An 18,020-nucleotide genomic window follows, 5' to 3' on the forward strand; every position below is an offset into this window, starting at 1 on the left:
TTTCACAATTTTTTATTAAGAATTTTACGGTCAATGAAAAATATTTTATAAGTTTGACTATATTTTATTTACAAATAAACATTTGAAAATGGATAAACATTTGAAAATGGGAAAACATTTTTAAAAAAATATTTTATATGGAAACAAACGGAGCGAAAGACCACAACATTTTCTCAGTCAAATAGGTTGAATGTGTTGGATTTCCATATGGGTATTCAAAGATGTAGAACAAAAGCACTTTAAGTTTTCAAGTTTTTAAAAGACATTGGCAAAGGAAAGGGCCATGGAAGCCATAAGACATTGCTAGAGGACACATCATGGTGAGATGCATGAGTGAGTTAACGGTCTTTGGAGAACCATACAAGGGCTTGAGTCTAATATCATGTTGTAATTATCATTGATGTTAGGGGAGAGATAAAGTGGAAGCAAAATTAATGTGGTTTCGTATGATGATCTACATTCACAAAGGATAGCATTTAATAGCTACATCTAGGGCTGGTCAAGGCCACTTTAGCCATTGCCTAGGGCACTCTATTAGGAAGAAGGCCCTAAAATTTAGATTAACGTTTAGTTTGACTGCAATAAAAAGAAATGGGTTGCATGCTCTCTTCCCCACGCTAATAAGGTCTCAAAATTGTAAGCCAATAGCAATCTAATCTAATTGAAATATAAGTGTAACAAATCATCATTCACGATCAATTTTCCATAAAAACTTGAGACATCAATTTTTGTAAGTAAATTACATGCATGGTAGATTGTCAATTTTAGCAATTTCCCAAATGGTCATACGCCAAATAATCTCTCTCTCAGCACAAAAATCAAAACTGGAAGTCAATTCATTAGAAGAAGGGATTAATTTTGCATCTCAAAAGACAACAAAAATGAACGGATTTTAAATATTTCAAAAAAAAAAATCCCACTTATGATTGGTACCTTAATATCGAACTGAACTTGGTTATATCTATTATATATTATAATGAACCAAATTTGAGGCATATATAATATAGGAAGATAGTATACCTATATAATCCTAAAACATGGTAACTCGTTATATTGCAAATCCATGATTTACTTATTTATGGCATAGCTTATTACATTCTAACATTGAGCCTTGAAGATAAAAGTCGATCGAGTAAATTACCATTGCCTCTCTGCACTAATTTCTTTCTTTCATCTAACTTTGACAGAAGAAGAAGAGACTCCGCAGTAACTTCTTGCTTCCTTTAATTTATCCAACTTTGACAACAGATGAAGAAGACTTCCAATAATTCTAATGATCCTAACGTATAGTCATCATGTAAAGTTCCGATGAAACCCTCGACCAGTTAGAATGCTCGACTTTCTTTGCTGTAATATAGAATTATAGATATCTATCAGTCTCTTCTGCATCATGTTACTTCTTTTCATAAGGTACTTCGAAGCATTAAAGCTAATACAGAGTAAAGGCAAATACAAAATGTCTTTCTTTCATATCTAGATTCTGCTGATTTCTACAATTTCTCACGTTCCTGACTGAAACAATAAGCAGGTGCTTGTGACAATGAGTCTTGCAGTACTGCGCCAACCTCAAATGTAATTACGTGTGTAGATATTCCTACAGAATGGTCACAATAAAAATTAGTGTCAAAGAGTTTGAAGAAGCATGCAAGTTTTTTAAGGGCAACTATTTATATATTATTCATTCACCAGCACAAAGAGTTTCCTCCCATATAGTTTGGGAAACTGTGGTTTCCCAATAGATCTCTCTCTTATGAATTTGAAGAGCCCCATAAAAAATTTAAAAAAAAAAAAAAAAAGATTTTGAACAAAAGAGAGAGAGAGAGAGAAGAATTTGTTTCACAATCACCTTCTGGGCCTTTTGTCCTTTTATTCCTTAATCTTGTAGGACTTATATTAACAGTTCTATAAATGGTAGCAAATATATTAAAAAAAAAAAAACAGTTCTATATATGGTTTTGCGGGTTCATACTTATTTAGTATAATTTTCTCTTTAATTTTTGTAGGATTATATTATCAAGTATAGCCATTTCTTATATTATCAATTTATATTTGTACTCTAGGCTGATTTAGTTGGTTTATCTAAATAAAAACTTCGATGTTTTTCTTCTCCAAAAAGAAATTCTCATCTTCAAAATTAATAAATATTTATTGGTTCCTAATTATATTTGTAAAAGAACTTGTGAGCTAATCCCAGAATACTTGAAGATAATCCTAATAGATGAAGTACAAAAATAAATAGGTTTTCTTAATGTGGGTTAGGGATCTTTATCATATTTATAACAACATGACCCAAGAAAACATGAGAAAAATGTGATCAGTAGTCATTCATAAGTTACTAAATAGTAATACTTTAATTACCAAAAAAAAAAATATAAACAATACTATATATAATTAGCCAAACATTCACATTTCATTACCAAAGTAGAAAAGTTTGCAAAAAAATTTAACCACATACCATCATAGAAATCCCACCGAACTGGCCTCCTAGTTTGGACATCCTCATAGTACCAAATGAAATCTACCTTTTCCCACACGTTGCAATAAAACCCATCCGTGACCGAAGTTCCAAGGTAATTGGCATCATCAAGAAAATCAGGCCTAGGAATACCCACCTCAAACTCTGTAACCTTACATGTCCCTTGTGCCCCAAGTGTATAATAAAACGAAGTGCCATTGTTCCACTCAATATCATATAAAAGCTCACCTAGTTGCTTCTGAAATATGTTCACGTTTCTGCCTCTTGGCCAGTCATACCATAGGTCACTCATTTGGAGACGAGATGAGCTCAAATTCATGTAAAGAAGTGCATGAAATTGCTCTGGCCATGGCAAGGGAGTTGGGGTTGAAGTTGAACCAACGCATTCAATTGAAGGACTCACAAGAAGTAGGATTAGAGAGGCTAAGGAGAGTGGATTGAGTTTCATATTTGAGTTATTGTTTTTTGAGATTTTTGTTTTTTCTTTATAGAAGGGGATAATGTGCATATATGCCTCATTTGAGTGGCTAAAAACAAATGGAGTTAATGTGTGACTTTTATCTTGATGAAGTACTTGTTTTTTTCTTTTTGGCTTAACGACTAAAGAACTTTCATGTACACACGTCCAGGTCTGAAGTAAACCGGCCAGCAATGAATGTAGTTTATCATGTTGTTAATAAATCACACACTATTTTATTACTGAAAAGAAGAAAAGATCAGCAAGGCAAGGCACTGAGGACTGGGGAGTACTTTTTCTATTGATCTATTTTGGATTTTAATTTTCTATAGAAGAAACTATGTTTCAATTTAGATTATGTTTGGTGCGGTAGACAAGTGAGATGATAGGCCAGAATAAAATGAAAGGTCATCAATTCACACACGCGTGCATATATATATATATATATATAGATGAATTCAAGTTACACTTAGAGTGACTCTAAGCAATGTTACACCACCCAATAACTTATTATAAAATTTATATTTTAAAAATTTTACTATTAAATTGCATGTTCTATATGTTCTTAATATTCGTGTCAATTTTCATGTCAATTGGATGTATTTACCATTCAATCCATAAACTCATATTTTATGCATTATTTTAAACTACAAAAATTTGAATTTAATCAGCTAATTGATGACATGGCTATTAATCTTTGATCACCTTAAAATTCTGTAAGCACAGAGAATATACAAAGATAATATAATCTAATAGTAGATTTGTCAAAATTTGTATCTAATTAAAAAAAACATTAACTGGTGTAACATTATTTAGAGTTACACTAGGTATATCTTGAACTCAACTTTTATATATATAATCAAGAGTGGAGCCAGAAATTTTGTTTGGAGGAACCAAGGTAAAACTATCATATTAATTTGTGATTCAAGAAAAATGCAAACTACGACATACTATATAAATACATACATACATGTCTACATGCACTAGTTTTTTTTTTTTAAATCTTTAATCCAATGTATAATTCATAACTCATATATAATACTTGCAATATTATTATATCGAAATTTTTATTAGTGTTATTTTTACTAACACTCGAAATTATTAACAAGGTAAACACCCGATTGAGCATCTAAAGGTCATTTTTTATCTTGTGTTTTTCTTATTTTTATGAAAAATCATAAGTCCATAACATTTATAGAAATTAAATCTCAATATATAACAAAACTAGACTATATTTACAATTACAAGAATTGATATTCATAGAAATTAAATATAATAAAATCATTATAAGAAACCATACAATAAATAGAATTTAAATTCAACTAGATTAGATAACTATAGTAAATTAATTCAAAATTAGTTTCATATCTCTCAGTAGAAATTAAACTAAAAAAGAAAATAATAAAATAAATAGAAATTATACTTAAATAGCACAAAAGAAGATAAAGAAGAAGAATAATTTTGTAACATAGAATGCACTGAGGAAGAGAAGGAATTGTATGAGAATTGAGATTGGGAAAGGAAAAAGAATTTTAAAAAAAATGACTTTTATTGGTTTGCATTGTAATTGCAATGTAAACTTACACCGTAAACATATAAAATGTAATAAATGTAGTACATATATTGTAAAAAGTGTACAATATATGTAGTAGAATTATAAAGTGTCAAGAAAGAGGGAAGACTTTGGCGAAAAAGAACTTTCTTGAGAGTTGTCTATCTTATAAATGCCATCACACAAATTTTTATTTTTTGTCAAAATTGTTTGAGGTGAGGTGAGGTGAGGTGAGGTGAGGTGGGGGGGGGGGGGGGGGGAATCTTTGCTCTTGGAGAGGCCGGCTTTTAAAGAAAATGGAGTGGTTGTACTTTTCACCTATTATTATAAGATTAAAAAAAAAAAAATTGGAGGGGTCATGGCTCCCCTACAGATATCGTGGCTCCACCCCTAGATATGATAAAATTTGAACTTATGGGGAGATAATGGATTAACTAGAGTTTAGATATGATAGAATTTGAACTTATGGAGAGATAATGGATTAACTAGAGTTTAACTTATCAACAACATTTACAACAAAGAACTTTTTTCCTGAAAGTTAACTTTATTTGTTCATATTAATGTTGTACAATTGGGAAGAGAAAAGATGAGCATTTCTCAAACAAACAATGTCTCCTCTTTCCCTCATGCAGCATTAACAAGTGCTAAGTAGCTCTAATACATCACAAAGACACACCAACAAAAAAAAAATGAATGAAATCTTTCACAAATTAGAATAATATCTTGAAGTATCCTCATGACCAAGCGAACTTTAAATGGTTACATCTTTACTATTGAGTTTTAGCAAAATAAACTTTCTTTATTATACTACTCATGCAATCACTGGATAAAACATATAATGACAGTAGAAAAAAGTTTAACCCAAACTTGAGCCAGTCTCAATATAGTTATAGTGTTCTACCATTCAAGTTTAAATAGCAAAATCGCTCAACTTAGTGTTCTGAAGGAGACTACTCACATGAAAATCAAGCATGTATGGGAAGTAAATAGATGCACTGGTGATACCTAGAATACTTTGGAGAGAACACTGAGTGAGAATTATTTTGCTTTCATCTTTTCCCTATACCATTAAGATTGCTATTGCTTTTTATAATTCGGTAGACTTCAGTCTTCAAATTATGCCTTTTGTTTTTTAGTTTATCTACTACCCTTCCACCTAATTTCGCGCCAATTTTCACTAGTTGTTGAAGTAATCAATTGTGAGTTGTGAAAAAAAATGGTGAGTCCATGAAAAAAGTGCCAACCACTTTAGCATGTTGTAAAATTAGATGTCAAAAAAAACAAACAAAAAAAAGAGCGCGTCCCCAGATTTATTCTTAAATTTTAGGCTTATTTAGAGCAATACCCACAGATTGCATCTAACTCAAGCTTAGGTAGGTGGTTCCACAGGCTGATGCATTGGCTACCCGGGATGAAAATGGCAACAATCCACTTAGGCATTCAATGAATGAAAACTATACCCTTCGCAGATAATTTTGGGATTGTATCGTGCTGTTGTTAATCAGTGCAGTTAATTGATTATGCCTACATGTAGTGGGTGCTGTTCATATACTATATTTCCTGTTTGAACGAATCTTATCACCCATTATTATGTCTTTCGTGAGTTTATGGTACAAACTAGCTCTCTCATTATACAAAATAGTGGATCCCCATTAAAACATATTACTTTTTCCAATATATTCCCCAGCAAGAAATGGATATAAATTCGAGGCTAGCAATGAACCAGGGACTTAAAAAGTTTAAAGTGTGCTGTGCAACATATTCGGACATGCCCTTAACATGACTGAAAGGAAATCTTAGTTTGGAGATTTTAAAATGCTTTAAGACCATGAGCTTAGATCATCAAAACGTTCATGTCAATTTATGCTTCATTTCATGAGTTAGATTGTACTCGATTATGTTTGTCAAGGTCTTTCACAGATCACAGCAATTACCTAAAAGATATAATGTATCCCAAAGCTCCATACATACAAAGCTGCTTTCTGGAAATGGCCTAGTTCAGTAAAGCATAACATCCGATCCTAATTTAAGGCAAACAAACCCCACCAAAAATTAGGAGTGCAGGACAAAGATCAACTCTCCCCATGTGTACTTTCCACGATGAGATGAGAAGATGGCCTACATGATTAACTTTGGTGATAATGTGTGCCTTATTGGTAAACCTCTATTTGTATTATTCCCCAAAAAAAGATATGCAAAATCTAGTAGAGCCCAGTGGCACCTGCTGTTTTTTACAGTGCAGATTGGAAAATCATCTCCGCAAGTTCCTGTGACATTGCACAAAATCCCTCTATTAGATTATTATCAAGGCAAATGAGATAGTAAATTGGTAACAATGTAATAATAAAGAATTGGCATACTCCAAGCTTAATTACCTGCTTGGCAGAAGCAACTTTGGGTTCTCCCAATTCGAAGGCTTTCTTCTCAAGCATATCAAAATCTGCCTTACCAGCCTGGTGGAGAATGCAACCATGCATTAGCCAGAGATGACATTTGAAAGATGGGGAAAAGAGGGGGGGTGGGTATAGAAAACTTTACCTCAATTTGAGCTCCAAGTTCTGAGTCAAAACTCTCATATCGCTTGCGGACAAGCTCAGCTAAAGAACCATCCTTTATTTATGATAAGAAAAGTCATTTGGTGTCATTAGTAGGAGAAAGAAAAGAAACATTAAAATAAAGTTAACACATGCAGCAGGTCCAAAACGAAACAGAAGAAGCATAAATTTTTCACCTCAATCAGCTTGGCAACATTACGAAGCCCACGGGCCAGGGTATCCATTCCAGAAATATGAGCAATGAACAAATCTTCAACATCTGTACTCTCTCTTCGTCTAAATATTCAACAAGTGAAGAAATGGATAAAAACAATGTATAATGAAATTCATATATTCATCATGAAAACATAAAAGATGGATGTAACCATAAGCATGTTTAAGAAAATCAAAAGAAAATAAGGGACTGACAATTTTGCATCAAAGTTGAATCCTCCTGGTGCTAGTCCGCCCTGTGATCGGAACAAATAACAGTTCAATAAATTGCATTTTTTTATCACAACATTTGAATCTTGCAATGAAAAATTGGAGAGAAACAATTATCACATACATTTCTGACCACACTGAGCATAACCAGAGTTGCCTCTCCAATATCTGTGAGAAACTGATCTGTATCCCAACCTGTAGCAAACAAAAACAGCTCCAAAATAAACTTCCAGTGTTGGAACATTTTTATGTCAAGTATATAAATAACCCAAAAAAGTAAAGAATTGAGCAAAATATTTTATGTTTATAACTATCGCATACCAATCTGAGGATCGCCAGTGTTTGCATCAATATTTCCCAGCATACCGTTGAGTCTTGCAGTTTCAAGCTCATGGTGACAGCTGCAACGTACAGAGGTATTACAAGGTTGCAGGAGTTACACTTTTATTCATGCTTGTTTAATTCAATTGAAAAGTTAAAATTCAGAACTTACTTAGCACTTGCTCAACAAAACAAATATGTCATACCTGTGACCAGATAGGGTGGCATGATTGCACTCAATGTTCAGTTTAAATTCTCCTACAAAAAAGAACAGGACACAATAAGGTCTTGGATTTGTTACAGTTAATCAATCAATGTTCTATGCAAAACACTTTGGACATCCATCTCAAGATTCTAATGTTAGTCAAGGACTGCAAATCATGCAAGTTAACCACATTTAAAATTTGTGAATTATGGAAAAACTTATCTGATTAGAAATAGTATGGTATTATTAACAGCAAGGTGAGAGATCAAAATGAGAAGAATATGAATGTAGTAAACTTCTGCTTACCTTCAAGGCCATATTTTCGCAGGAAATTGGCTGCTGTTGCAGCATCCCAGTCATACCTGGCAAGAGATTTACCATATGTAAGCATGAAGGAGAGTGCAATCCAGATTATTAATTAAACAGACAAGTTAAGAAGCATACTGATGTTTGGTAGGTTCTTGAGGCTTGGGTTCAATCAGCAGTGTCCCTGAAAAGAGCAACAAGAAGAAGAAAAACAAGTTCATTATAGCATAATGGCAGAGTGACATATACTATCTGCTCTACAGATGATAATAATTCTATTAAATTCTTTACTGGTTTATTCTTTGTACATCATACTATCACACGAGTGCTCTAGTATGAGGCATTGGTAATAAATTAAACACAATGTTACCATTGAATCCAATCTTCTTCTTGTAAGCAGCAGCAGACTCAAAGAACCTGGCCTGTATGAAGATTAATAATAACTTAGAAAGAGAAGAATCATCACAATGAAAATTATATTAAAATAGTAAAGACCAAAGACCCTTGGTGGCTTGGACTGGGAAAGAATTAGCCGAAAAGAATGTAAAATCAAGAAAAAGGTTAAGTCAATGTATCATTAAACACAATTGTAAAGTTGATGTGCACTTAACACACCATATGATCAAGCTCCCGTCCCATATCCGTGTTCAAGAGAGTCTGGTAACCCTCACGGCCACCCCAAAACACATAATTCTCTCCGCCTAAATAATGTGTGACCTGCAAAATTTGTCAACAAGCAGACTTAAAATGTGGTGGAAAAACATTGCAAGCATAGGTTACGCACACAAAAATCACATTTCACGTGCACACATATACCCACCTCCATGGCTTTCTTGACTTGAGCGGCAGAATATACATATACACCTAATTCAGAGCTGTAAACCAAGTGCATCTGAAGCATAAGTCCATGAATGACAGAGCACTAACATACAAACAGTCACTTCAGGAAAAATTACCTAGTTGCACCACCATGCATAAAGCGAGGATGCATAAACAGCTGAGCTGTACCCCACAAAGGGCGGATTTTAGTTCCCTGAACAGTCACATTAAAGAGGCATTTAAACAAGGCAGGCCTATCATGTGCAATAGATAAATCAAAAAGAAATTTTTTGTTATATAACATGGATAGAAGCCTATGCACCATTAAGTTAATGGCGCTTGCCCAAACAGGTCCAGGAAATTAAAGGGTTGACAATAACAAAAACGCTTACATGAATGTATGCATCATAAAATTTAATTTTCCACCTTAACTTGCTCCTACTTGGCAGAAAAACACAGGATTAAGCTTCACAAGTCATTAAAGATTGGGTATGCTTGGTTTCTTTTCCAGGATATGGCAAAAATAACACATGGTTTAATGCCACAATTCATATGCTTAAATTATTAAGGGTTTTAGTTGGTCAATGAGTACATGTACTCAAATTGATAAAATCAAGAAAATTGAAATATGTGTGGATATTTGAGCCTCAAGAGAGTCAGGGTGTTCTTGAACCTCATGGAGACACTGACAACTATGTGGATCTGAAAGGGTATATATATGTTTTGCTTATATATGGTGTGATTTACATTACAGCTATTGACATGACCATTTACCAATTCATTCATATAAAATTACCTGAAGCTCCTTGGCAAGGGCCACTACTTCATCCAAGTTTGCGTTACTTTCCTGTTATAAAGATAACAATGCCAAATGACTGGTTTTGTGGGAGATTCTTAAATTCTATAGAAAAAAAAAAGCTGAATATTATTAAAAAAATTAGAAACAACAAAAATTCAAAATTTTCACATCTGCTTCTGATTCCATTGATTAAATTGAGGAAGCAACAGGAATTTCACCTCCTATTAACACAATAACCTAAAAGATGACTCACCTCCAGGGTTTTGCCATCAGGGGCTATGTCCCTGTCATGGAAGCACCACCAATCAACTCCAAGCTTGTTTATGAATTCAAAATTGGCTTTCACTGTTATATGCATTAAGAATTTTGAGGGGAAAAAAAGTTCATATCATTTCCACTGGTAAATAATCAGTGCCAAGTATACAAAATTGGACAAATAAAGATCAATCTTACTTCTTCTCTTGGCCATAGCCACTGAATTTGTACCATCTTCCCATGGCCAAAACTTTGTAGGTGCACCAAATGGGTCGGAACCACTCCCACGAAATGTATGCCAAAATGCAACACTAAATCTCATCCAATCCTGTTTCCATAAAAACGTTTTGTTAGAAACCATTAGCTTCTTGAAAGCCTAAATCATATTACAAATTCAAACTAACCTTCATTTTCTTCCCGAGAATCTCCTCCTCTTTATTGTACCATTTATATGCAAGTGGATTCTTGCTAGAAGGACCCTGCATAGACAAAAGTTAAATTCACATATTTGTGCTATCACAGTCATGAAGACTCCCATTATTATTTTTATTTTTTATTTTTTTTAAGAAATAGAGTTGTATACAAAATACAAAGTTCCATAATTTAAAAATCTAAATAGATTTTGGGAAAAACAAAGTCTTTACTTTATAATTCACAGAGATTTAAAACTGATAACCTGACAGTCATTGAGAAAATAAAATTTTACTAAACCTATATTTTAATAGAAACACAAGAAATAACATGGTACAAAGAAAAATGAATAATCTTTACACACCACAAATGGACCATAAGGTCCATAACTCTCCCTACCTCATACTTAATTTTTGGAATCCCAGGAAAGAATTCCCCTTGCCATTCACTCGAATCCCTGCAATCCTCACCAAGATTAGCATCGCATGTTGGTGGATTAGCAATCTGCAAGCAAGATGAACCAACCCCAAAATAAGATAATAAATTTACAAAAATACAAGTACAAAGCTGTAATATTTATCCCAAAAAAAAAAATCAAAGATGTAAGGAACAAAACACAACAGGGAGCTTCTTTACCACTCCAATGGTGATCACATTCAAACAAAGAAGAAGCAAGAAAATCTTCCCAGCCTTCATCTTCATACTCTCATGCAAACTCCTCTGCAATATATAGTAACAAAGGAATTTTAGAATAACCGATCATCAGTCAACAAACAAAGAGTCACACACCCATGTAAATTCAGGAAATACCCAGATCAAATTTAACGCACAAAACCTCACACACACAATCAAACTCACAAAATTATTAGAAATAAACCAATTTGGTGAATACCCATTTACCAAATCAGCACGTATAAACATGGGTTATTGTCACGTTGTTAGAATACTCACTTCACTTGTACAAGAAATTTCACAAAAGAATCATTCTAACCAAACAGAAAAGCCAACAAAAGACAAACAAAACTATAGACAGAGAGAGAAACTCACAAATTGAAGCTGGCTTTTGGGTTCAGCTTGGATTGGAATAGGAACACGTGAGTCTATCTTAGTAATGTCAGTTAAATAGATATACAATGAGGACTGAGAAGTAGTAGTAGATAAGTATCAAGATTATTCAGCTAAAAAAAATTGTAAAAAATTAATAATAATATCTGAGATTAATTTATTTGCTAAGTGTAAGTTCAGCATGGTTAATTTTATCAATTTATTTTATTATTTAACTTATTTTTAATATTATTTATAATTTTATTATATTATTTCAACTAACTTTTATTTTTGTCTATAATACTTTTGCTAAAAAATTTTTAAATTTAGTAAAATAAACAAATACCAAAAAAGTCTAAATATAGATTTTATTTTTTTATGCGTTGATTAGTTTGCAACGCACACGACTCGGACTGAGTTCTTTAATTTTGTTATGTATCGATTTGACCCTTTTCACCTTCACCTGTTTGCCACAGTGTCTTTCCTTGTTCCCTAGTTTTAGATAATTTATTTACTAAATATGAAATAAAAAGATAAAAATTAGTTTTTTTTTCTTTTTGGGAGGAAACGATAAAAATTAGTTTATTTGCTAAAAAAGTTGTTCAATGATTCAATGATCATATTTGGATTCCTTTTAATATCAAGATTAGAAAAATACTATATTTATAATATTTTTACAAAAAATTATATGGGTAGATTTTAATCAGTTCTAATTTAAATTTGCAATTTAAATTACTTTCTTATCCACTCTTAATAGTCCATAACAATTTACTACTTAAATTTTTTTTATGAAAGTGTTATAAAAATACTATAGATATAACATTTTTCTTAATGTTATTATGTATGGATTTTACCTATTTGACTATTTCAGCTTGTGCAGTTTGCAAAGATACATTTTCATTATCCCTATATTCCCAAATAATTTATTTGTTATATAAAAACTAGTTTATATTTGCTAAAAATTTTGTTTTTTTTTTTTTTCAAACGAACAACTATAGGGATTTGTTAGTCTTTTTAATTTTTTTGAGAAGATTATTTTATATTATTTGTTGGTCAACTATAAGGATTTTTTGGTCATTTTATGTACCTTAACCTCCTCGAAGGATCAGGAAAATTTATCTTTCAGATTGATGACACGTAATAAGAGAATTAATTAATAATTAGGCTATCTTTGATGACGTGGTTTATTAATTTTTCTGATTGGGAATTGAGTCAGCTATGACAATGAATTTAATGACTTATATGGATTTTCCTTTAGTATAATATAGATTAGTTTTGATTTGAATTTACAACTAATAAAATAAGTCAACTCCATGACAATGAGATGATCTGTTATCTTGTATCTACCTTCCCATAAGTCCAAAATGCAATCAACACAATCAATGCTTCTCTTGTAGACCATGCCAATTTTCTAGGTAGGTCATTCCATTTTGCATCCTAATCCTGTTCTTCATTTGTGGGCTGTTGTTCTTCTTGATGCTTAGGGGACTCACAAACCATACCAGCACTATCTCTACTGCTGTGGATGCAGGCATGTCATCTAAGACTCTTTTTAATCCATTCAGGCATTGTACTTTGACTCACATGTTGGATCTTTTTGTGCACAAGCAATTGCTTGTTGCTCTTCCTGATACTCACTTGATTGAAATACCCACCCACTTTTCAAGTTCAAAACCAATCTATTCCATGAGAATATGTTCAACATCCATTCCGAATCCATATCCATTTGTTGCAAAATACTCTTCCTCTTCTCCTCAAATTTATGTGCCATTTGTTTCAGAAAATTCCTTTTGAATCTCCTCATGAGATAAACCGGATGTGTTTCAATCGTGTCCAATCATCATCAATGGACATCTATTCTCTCCCACTTTAAATTGCTCAGAAATCTTTGTAAAGAAATTCATCTTCCTTATTGTCTCAATATCTTCTCCAAGTACTTGTGCTTAAAATGAAATTAGGAAATCCTTTAACTTATAGTCAAGGAAAACTGGGACAGTGGCATCGACCCTCAAAAACAACAGTTGTATTGATTATATGTTTTCTGTTTTTATTCTAATAATCTATGGCGAATTTGGCATGTCCTATACTCACTAGTCACTTCCTTTTGGGTATAGGCATAGTGTATACCCAAAAACATGAGAGCCACTATAGCTACTGTAAGTGCACAATTGCACCTGGACCCAAAAACAACTACGGGCTCAGGCCCAATGAGCCTTAAACAATGAAATTTGTAGAGTGTGGGCTTGAAACCTAGGTTAGAAGTACTGAGAACTTGATGACAGACTAAAAGTTACAAACACTTGTAAATAATAAACGATAATTGCAAATAAACCTCCTCGGACGTGAGCCGAGGACTACTTCTGTGTTATTTCTCTTTCTTTCTTTAAAGGTTACAATTCTTAATTTCTTTCTTAGTTACCGACCCCCCTTCTCTTTTTGGCCTTCACCCCCCTTAAATACTTCCTTCCCTCATGCCTTTTGGACAGTGACTAGAAGTTTCAGCCCTACTGTTCAGGGGTCACTTCCCCATTAATGCGGCCAGGGAGGTAGATGCAGAGCCTTTAATGCGGAGGTGGCAGCCTTTGCACTTGATATTTTCTTTAACACTGGTGCATCTAGAAGGTTCAGGGTATTCCCTTTTAACCATTAGTCTTTCCAGAGTTATACCTTGACGTCCATAATGAAGTTTTAAGTTCTCTTGGATTTGTCCGCAGAGAAGCTCGTTCTCGGCTGTACCCTCGGATCCTCGGCGTATGGGCCAATTCGTAGAATTTAATTCTGGAGTAGGTCGGCCTTCCATGCTTCAGTCCAAAGGCCCATATGCCCACTTGGGTCCTTTTACCCCCCACAATAGCCCCTCAAAACTCTATTTTTCATCATCCGAGGAGAAAAATAGGGTTTTGATCCAACGAAAACTTTCCCCACACGTTCAGTAAATAACTACGCGTGTGAAGACCGTTTCGCGTTCCAGAGGATGCCACTTGGCGGTTTTATTTTCAAAAACGCGCGCATTTATTACCGTAAGTTATACATTGTCCCCCACGTTCAACGGTGAGATGAGCATCCAACGGTCCTTGTTACTCTATGAAAATTTGGGCGGAACAAATACAATTTCGAGACCGCTTCCCGCACGTCGTGACGCTTCGGGAACCTGCGCCTTCATTTATTTCTCCAGAGGCTAATCCCATCAAAACATCAGCAATCACCTTTTGTCTGCAGAAATCCGTGGAAATTTGCACAACTTGAAATTTGTAAGTTCTCATTTCTTTTCTCTTAACCCTTTCTCCTCGGACCCTGTCCTCGGCTCCCCTTATAACAGTTCTCCCTCTTAGAACTTAGTTTTTCGTTCCTTTCCGATGGGAAAGTTTAAATGTCTAGTTGATACCGCCGCTGGGATGGAAGGCTTTAGAGCCAAGTATCGTATTCCCAGCGACGTAGGTTTAGAATATTGCCCGGCGGAAGCCGTGGCCGGTTCTAGGAAGGTTGGAGAGGTTATCATCCCAATGGTAGCCTTCGTAGAAGGTGGGATGACCCTCCCAATGAAGCCTGTAACCAGGGAGTACCTCCGCAACCACCGGTTGTGTCCCGACCAGTGCGCCCCAAACGTTTTTAGAGTTTTGGGTAGCGTCGACGCTCTAAACGAGCAAATGGGTCTGAACCTCACCTGGCATGATGTCGTCTTTATGTACGAATGCCACAAACTCCCTGGAGTAGGTTACTACATCAAATCCCGCTTCAGCGTAGTTAGGTTGATCTCCTGTTTGCCCAAGTCCAATAAAGGCATGAAGGATGACTACCTCATCGTCTCTGGAAACTAGCACGACGGCCCCCACTGCCCAGTTGAGTGGGGAGTTCCAAGTGCAACACCTTAGGATTTAACTTCCCATCCTATAACTCCCTAAATCATCTAGGAATGTGCATTTGCATTTACTTGGGCGTCTACCTTTACTTTATTATATGTTCTGCGCCTCTGACCATGTTTGTTTATTTGGATGTTTTTCTTTGCAGATAAGCAAAACGTACACCCTCGCTTGAGCCACTGCAACGTTGCAGATTTAAATAGAGTGCTACGTTCCGAGGTGTTCGTCAGCAGAGACTTACAACTTAGGGCTGCCCACTTGATTCTGGGGTACGATCCCGTCTCCTCGGACTTCCAGGAGATCGAGAACGCAATAATCGCGGGTGACCGAAGGCGTAGGAAAATCAACGTAGCCAGACCTCACTTTTTGGCCGATCACGACATCCCTGACGCCCCTCACACCGTATTGTACGCACAGCCCATCGCGGCCATCCCACTCGCCGTGCACTCTCAGGCAATTGCTGTCCCAGATGAGCGAGTGTCTTCTTCGAACACATTGGACGAGGAGATAGACCAGTTTCAGCCCGAGGACTCCCCACGACCTCGCGGAAACCCGTTTGTTATCCTTTCCGACGAGGAAGAAGAAGAAGCTGAGGCCTCTGGGATCGCGGGTCTAGTGATAGCGCGTCCAGACGAAAGTTCCATTGAAGAAGAGATGGACAAGCTAAAGGACCTTATGACCGATAGAGGCGCCCGAGTGGCAAAGAAGGGAGCAAGAGGGTCCCAAGCTCCCCCTGCCTTGCCACCACCCCCTCCTCTAGCCGAGCCAAAACCTCCAACTGACGATTCTAAGAAGAAAAGAAAAGTGGATGCCGAGGGGGCTGGTGGCGAGAAGCCAAAGAAGCTGAAACAGCAGCCGCCGCCGGCCCAGCAGCAGAAGCTGGACAAGGGCAAAGGGCACGCCCGCTCAGTTGAAAGTGGGGAAATCAGGGACGTGGCCGAGGTGCGCCGAGCACCAGCCACCTGGTCTCCTGACTTGAGGCTGGACGGCGCCCCTATTCCCTGCCACTCCAGCATTAGGGCAGTCCAACAAGGCCACGCCCATCACCTAGCCGAGGTGTTGAAGCGTCCTCTTCTGCTGCCCAAGGACATGGAGTCCTTGGAGAAGATGGGCCAGCCACAGCTGTTCCTCTCGTTAAAAAGGGGTTTAGCTCTGGTAAGTTCCATCTTACACTTATATTCTACATTTATTTGTAAACACTTCACTGCATTTAACCTCCTAACATTTTTGCAGTCTATCCAAGAGGTTTTCGCGGCCGAGAAGTTCGTGGATGACTCTCGGAAGCGCGCTGGGATGGAGCAGGAGCTAAGACAAGAGGCAGAAAGGTCCCTAGACCAGGCCCTAGCAGAAAACGGGAAGCTCACGTCACAGCTGGCCGACTTGAAAAGAGAAAGAGATGGTGACAAGGCCAGCTTGAAGACGATGGAGAGCCAAGTGGAGGGGCAACGTAAGCTTCTCCGCCAAAAGGATGACGAGCTTGCCCAAGTCCAACAGGCACGCTCTGACTTGGAAAAGGAGCTTACGCGGGCAAAGGAGGAAGCTCGCGCCCACAAGCACACCCTGGAGGCCACGAAGAAGGCCAGTTATCAGGAGGGGGTGACTAGAACACAAGAAGAGCTGACAGAGGCTTTTGCGGCCTTGTGCCGAGAGTACTGTCAGCAGGTCTAGGGAGAGGCCATGAATGCAGCAAAGGTTTCTCAAGCTTCCGAGCTGAGGAAGCCCGAGAACATCTGGCTTCCCCTAGACATACAGGAGATTGAAGACCCTCCTGTTGCTGCCTCTCCTGCCCTTCCTCCTGTGGTGCAAGAGTTTGTTCCTGCTCCTACAGAACCCGAAGTTTCCCATAAAGAGAAGGACGAGTGCGGTGGTGCCGAGAAGGAGCAGATCCAAAGTGTGGAGCCCCCCATTCCTTCAACAGACAAAGGGAAACAAGCCTTGTCCACCTTTGAGCTAGAATTGAAGAGTACTGAGGCTGGCAGCAGCTCCCTTCAAGACCCCCCTTCCTTAGTTTAGGGCCTAGTATAGGAACTTTCTGTACTCCCCTTGTTTGTATATAATTAATGAAGAAAATTTTTATTCAACTTTCGTTCATGTTATTTTTGTTTTACTTTATTCTTTTTGTGCTTGCCATGAAAGTTTTCAATAACAAGTAGTTAAGGGGAAAATAGAATAAATAAGTATAGCTCCACCATGCAAACAACTATGACTTCAAAACAGCCACATAACTTAATTTAGACATCAAATAATGTCACAGTTATACAACTCAAATGACGGTTAAACCTTTGTAACCTGACATATTGCTTTCAGTAGGATGTAAGGTCTGAAGACCATTCCTTACAAAAATTTGTTTAACACCTAAAAATGAAGAACTTGAGATCCAAATTAAGGAATGGTGAGATAATGATTTCCATAAAACGGGTGATAAGAATAAGAACAGTGACATGATATTAAGAACATTGACAAGGTTTGTGGTCCGAGGACCCGGCATGACTAAGGTTCTGTTTAACAAATTACAAGACATCAATTTCCACAAGGTT

At 36.2% G+C, this 18,020-nt stretch overlaps 2 protein-coding genes across 3 annotated transcripts; both read right to left on the bottom strand.

The window, feature by feature from the left end:
- Positions 1-1,053: 1,053 nt before the first annotated feature.
- On the bottom strand, positions 1,054-3,202 carry LOC142605342 (uncharacterized protein At4g14100-like). The gene is made up of 2 exons (XM_075776803.1): positions 2,456-3,202; positions 1,054-1,594 (listed from the first exon to the last, which is right to left on the bottom strand). The coding sequence occupies exons 1-2, from the start codon at positions 2,982-2,984 to the stop codon at positions 1,491-1,493; spliced, it is 633 nt and encodes a 210-aa protein (XP_075632918.1). The 5' UTR covers positions 2,985-3,202; the 3' UTR covers positions 1,054-1,490.
- Positions 3,203-6,319: 3,117 nt separating this feature from the next.
- Positions 6,320-11,704, bottom strand: LOC142616591 (xylose isomerase). Of its 2 annotated transcripts, none has more exons than XM_075789415.1 (21): positions 11,627-11,704; positions 11,216-11,299; positions 10,979-11,083; positions 10,573-10,647; positions 10,367-10,496; positions 10,167-10,258; positions 9,911-9,961; positions 9,252-9,328; positions 9,116-9,170; positions 8,911-9,012; positions 8,666-8,717; positions 8,434-8,479; positions 8,296-8,351; positions 7,991-8,042; positions 7,785-7,864; positions 7,588-7,658; positions 7,449-7,489; positions 7,217-7,316; positions 7,024-7,095; positions 6,861-6,938; positions 6,320-6,752 (listed from the first exon to the last, which is right to left on the bottom strand). In XM_075789415.1, the coding sequence occupies exons 2-21, from the start codon at positions 11,279-11,281 to the stop codon at positions 6,717-6,719; spliced, it is 1,437 nt and encodes a 478-aa protein (XP_075645530.1). In that variant the 5' UTR covers positions 11,282-11,299; positions 11,627-11,704; the 3' UTR covers positions 6,320-6,716. The 2 variants fall into 2 exon arrangements, with proteins under 2 accessions (XP_075645530.1, XP_075645527.1); XM_075789412.1 differs by having other exon boundaries at positions 11,480-11,631.
- Positions 11,705-18,020: the final 6,316 nt, after the last annotated feature.

The sequence above is a fragment of the Castanea sativa genome, chromosome 1, assembly GCF_040712315.1.
Source record: "Castanea sativa cultivar Marrone di Chiusa Pesio chromosome 1, ASM4071231v1".
NCBI lineage: Eukaryota > Viridiplantae > Streptophyta > Magnoliopsida > Fagales > Fagaceae > Castanea > Castanea sativa.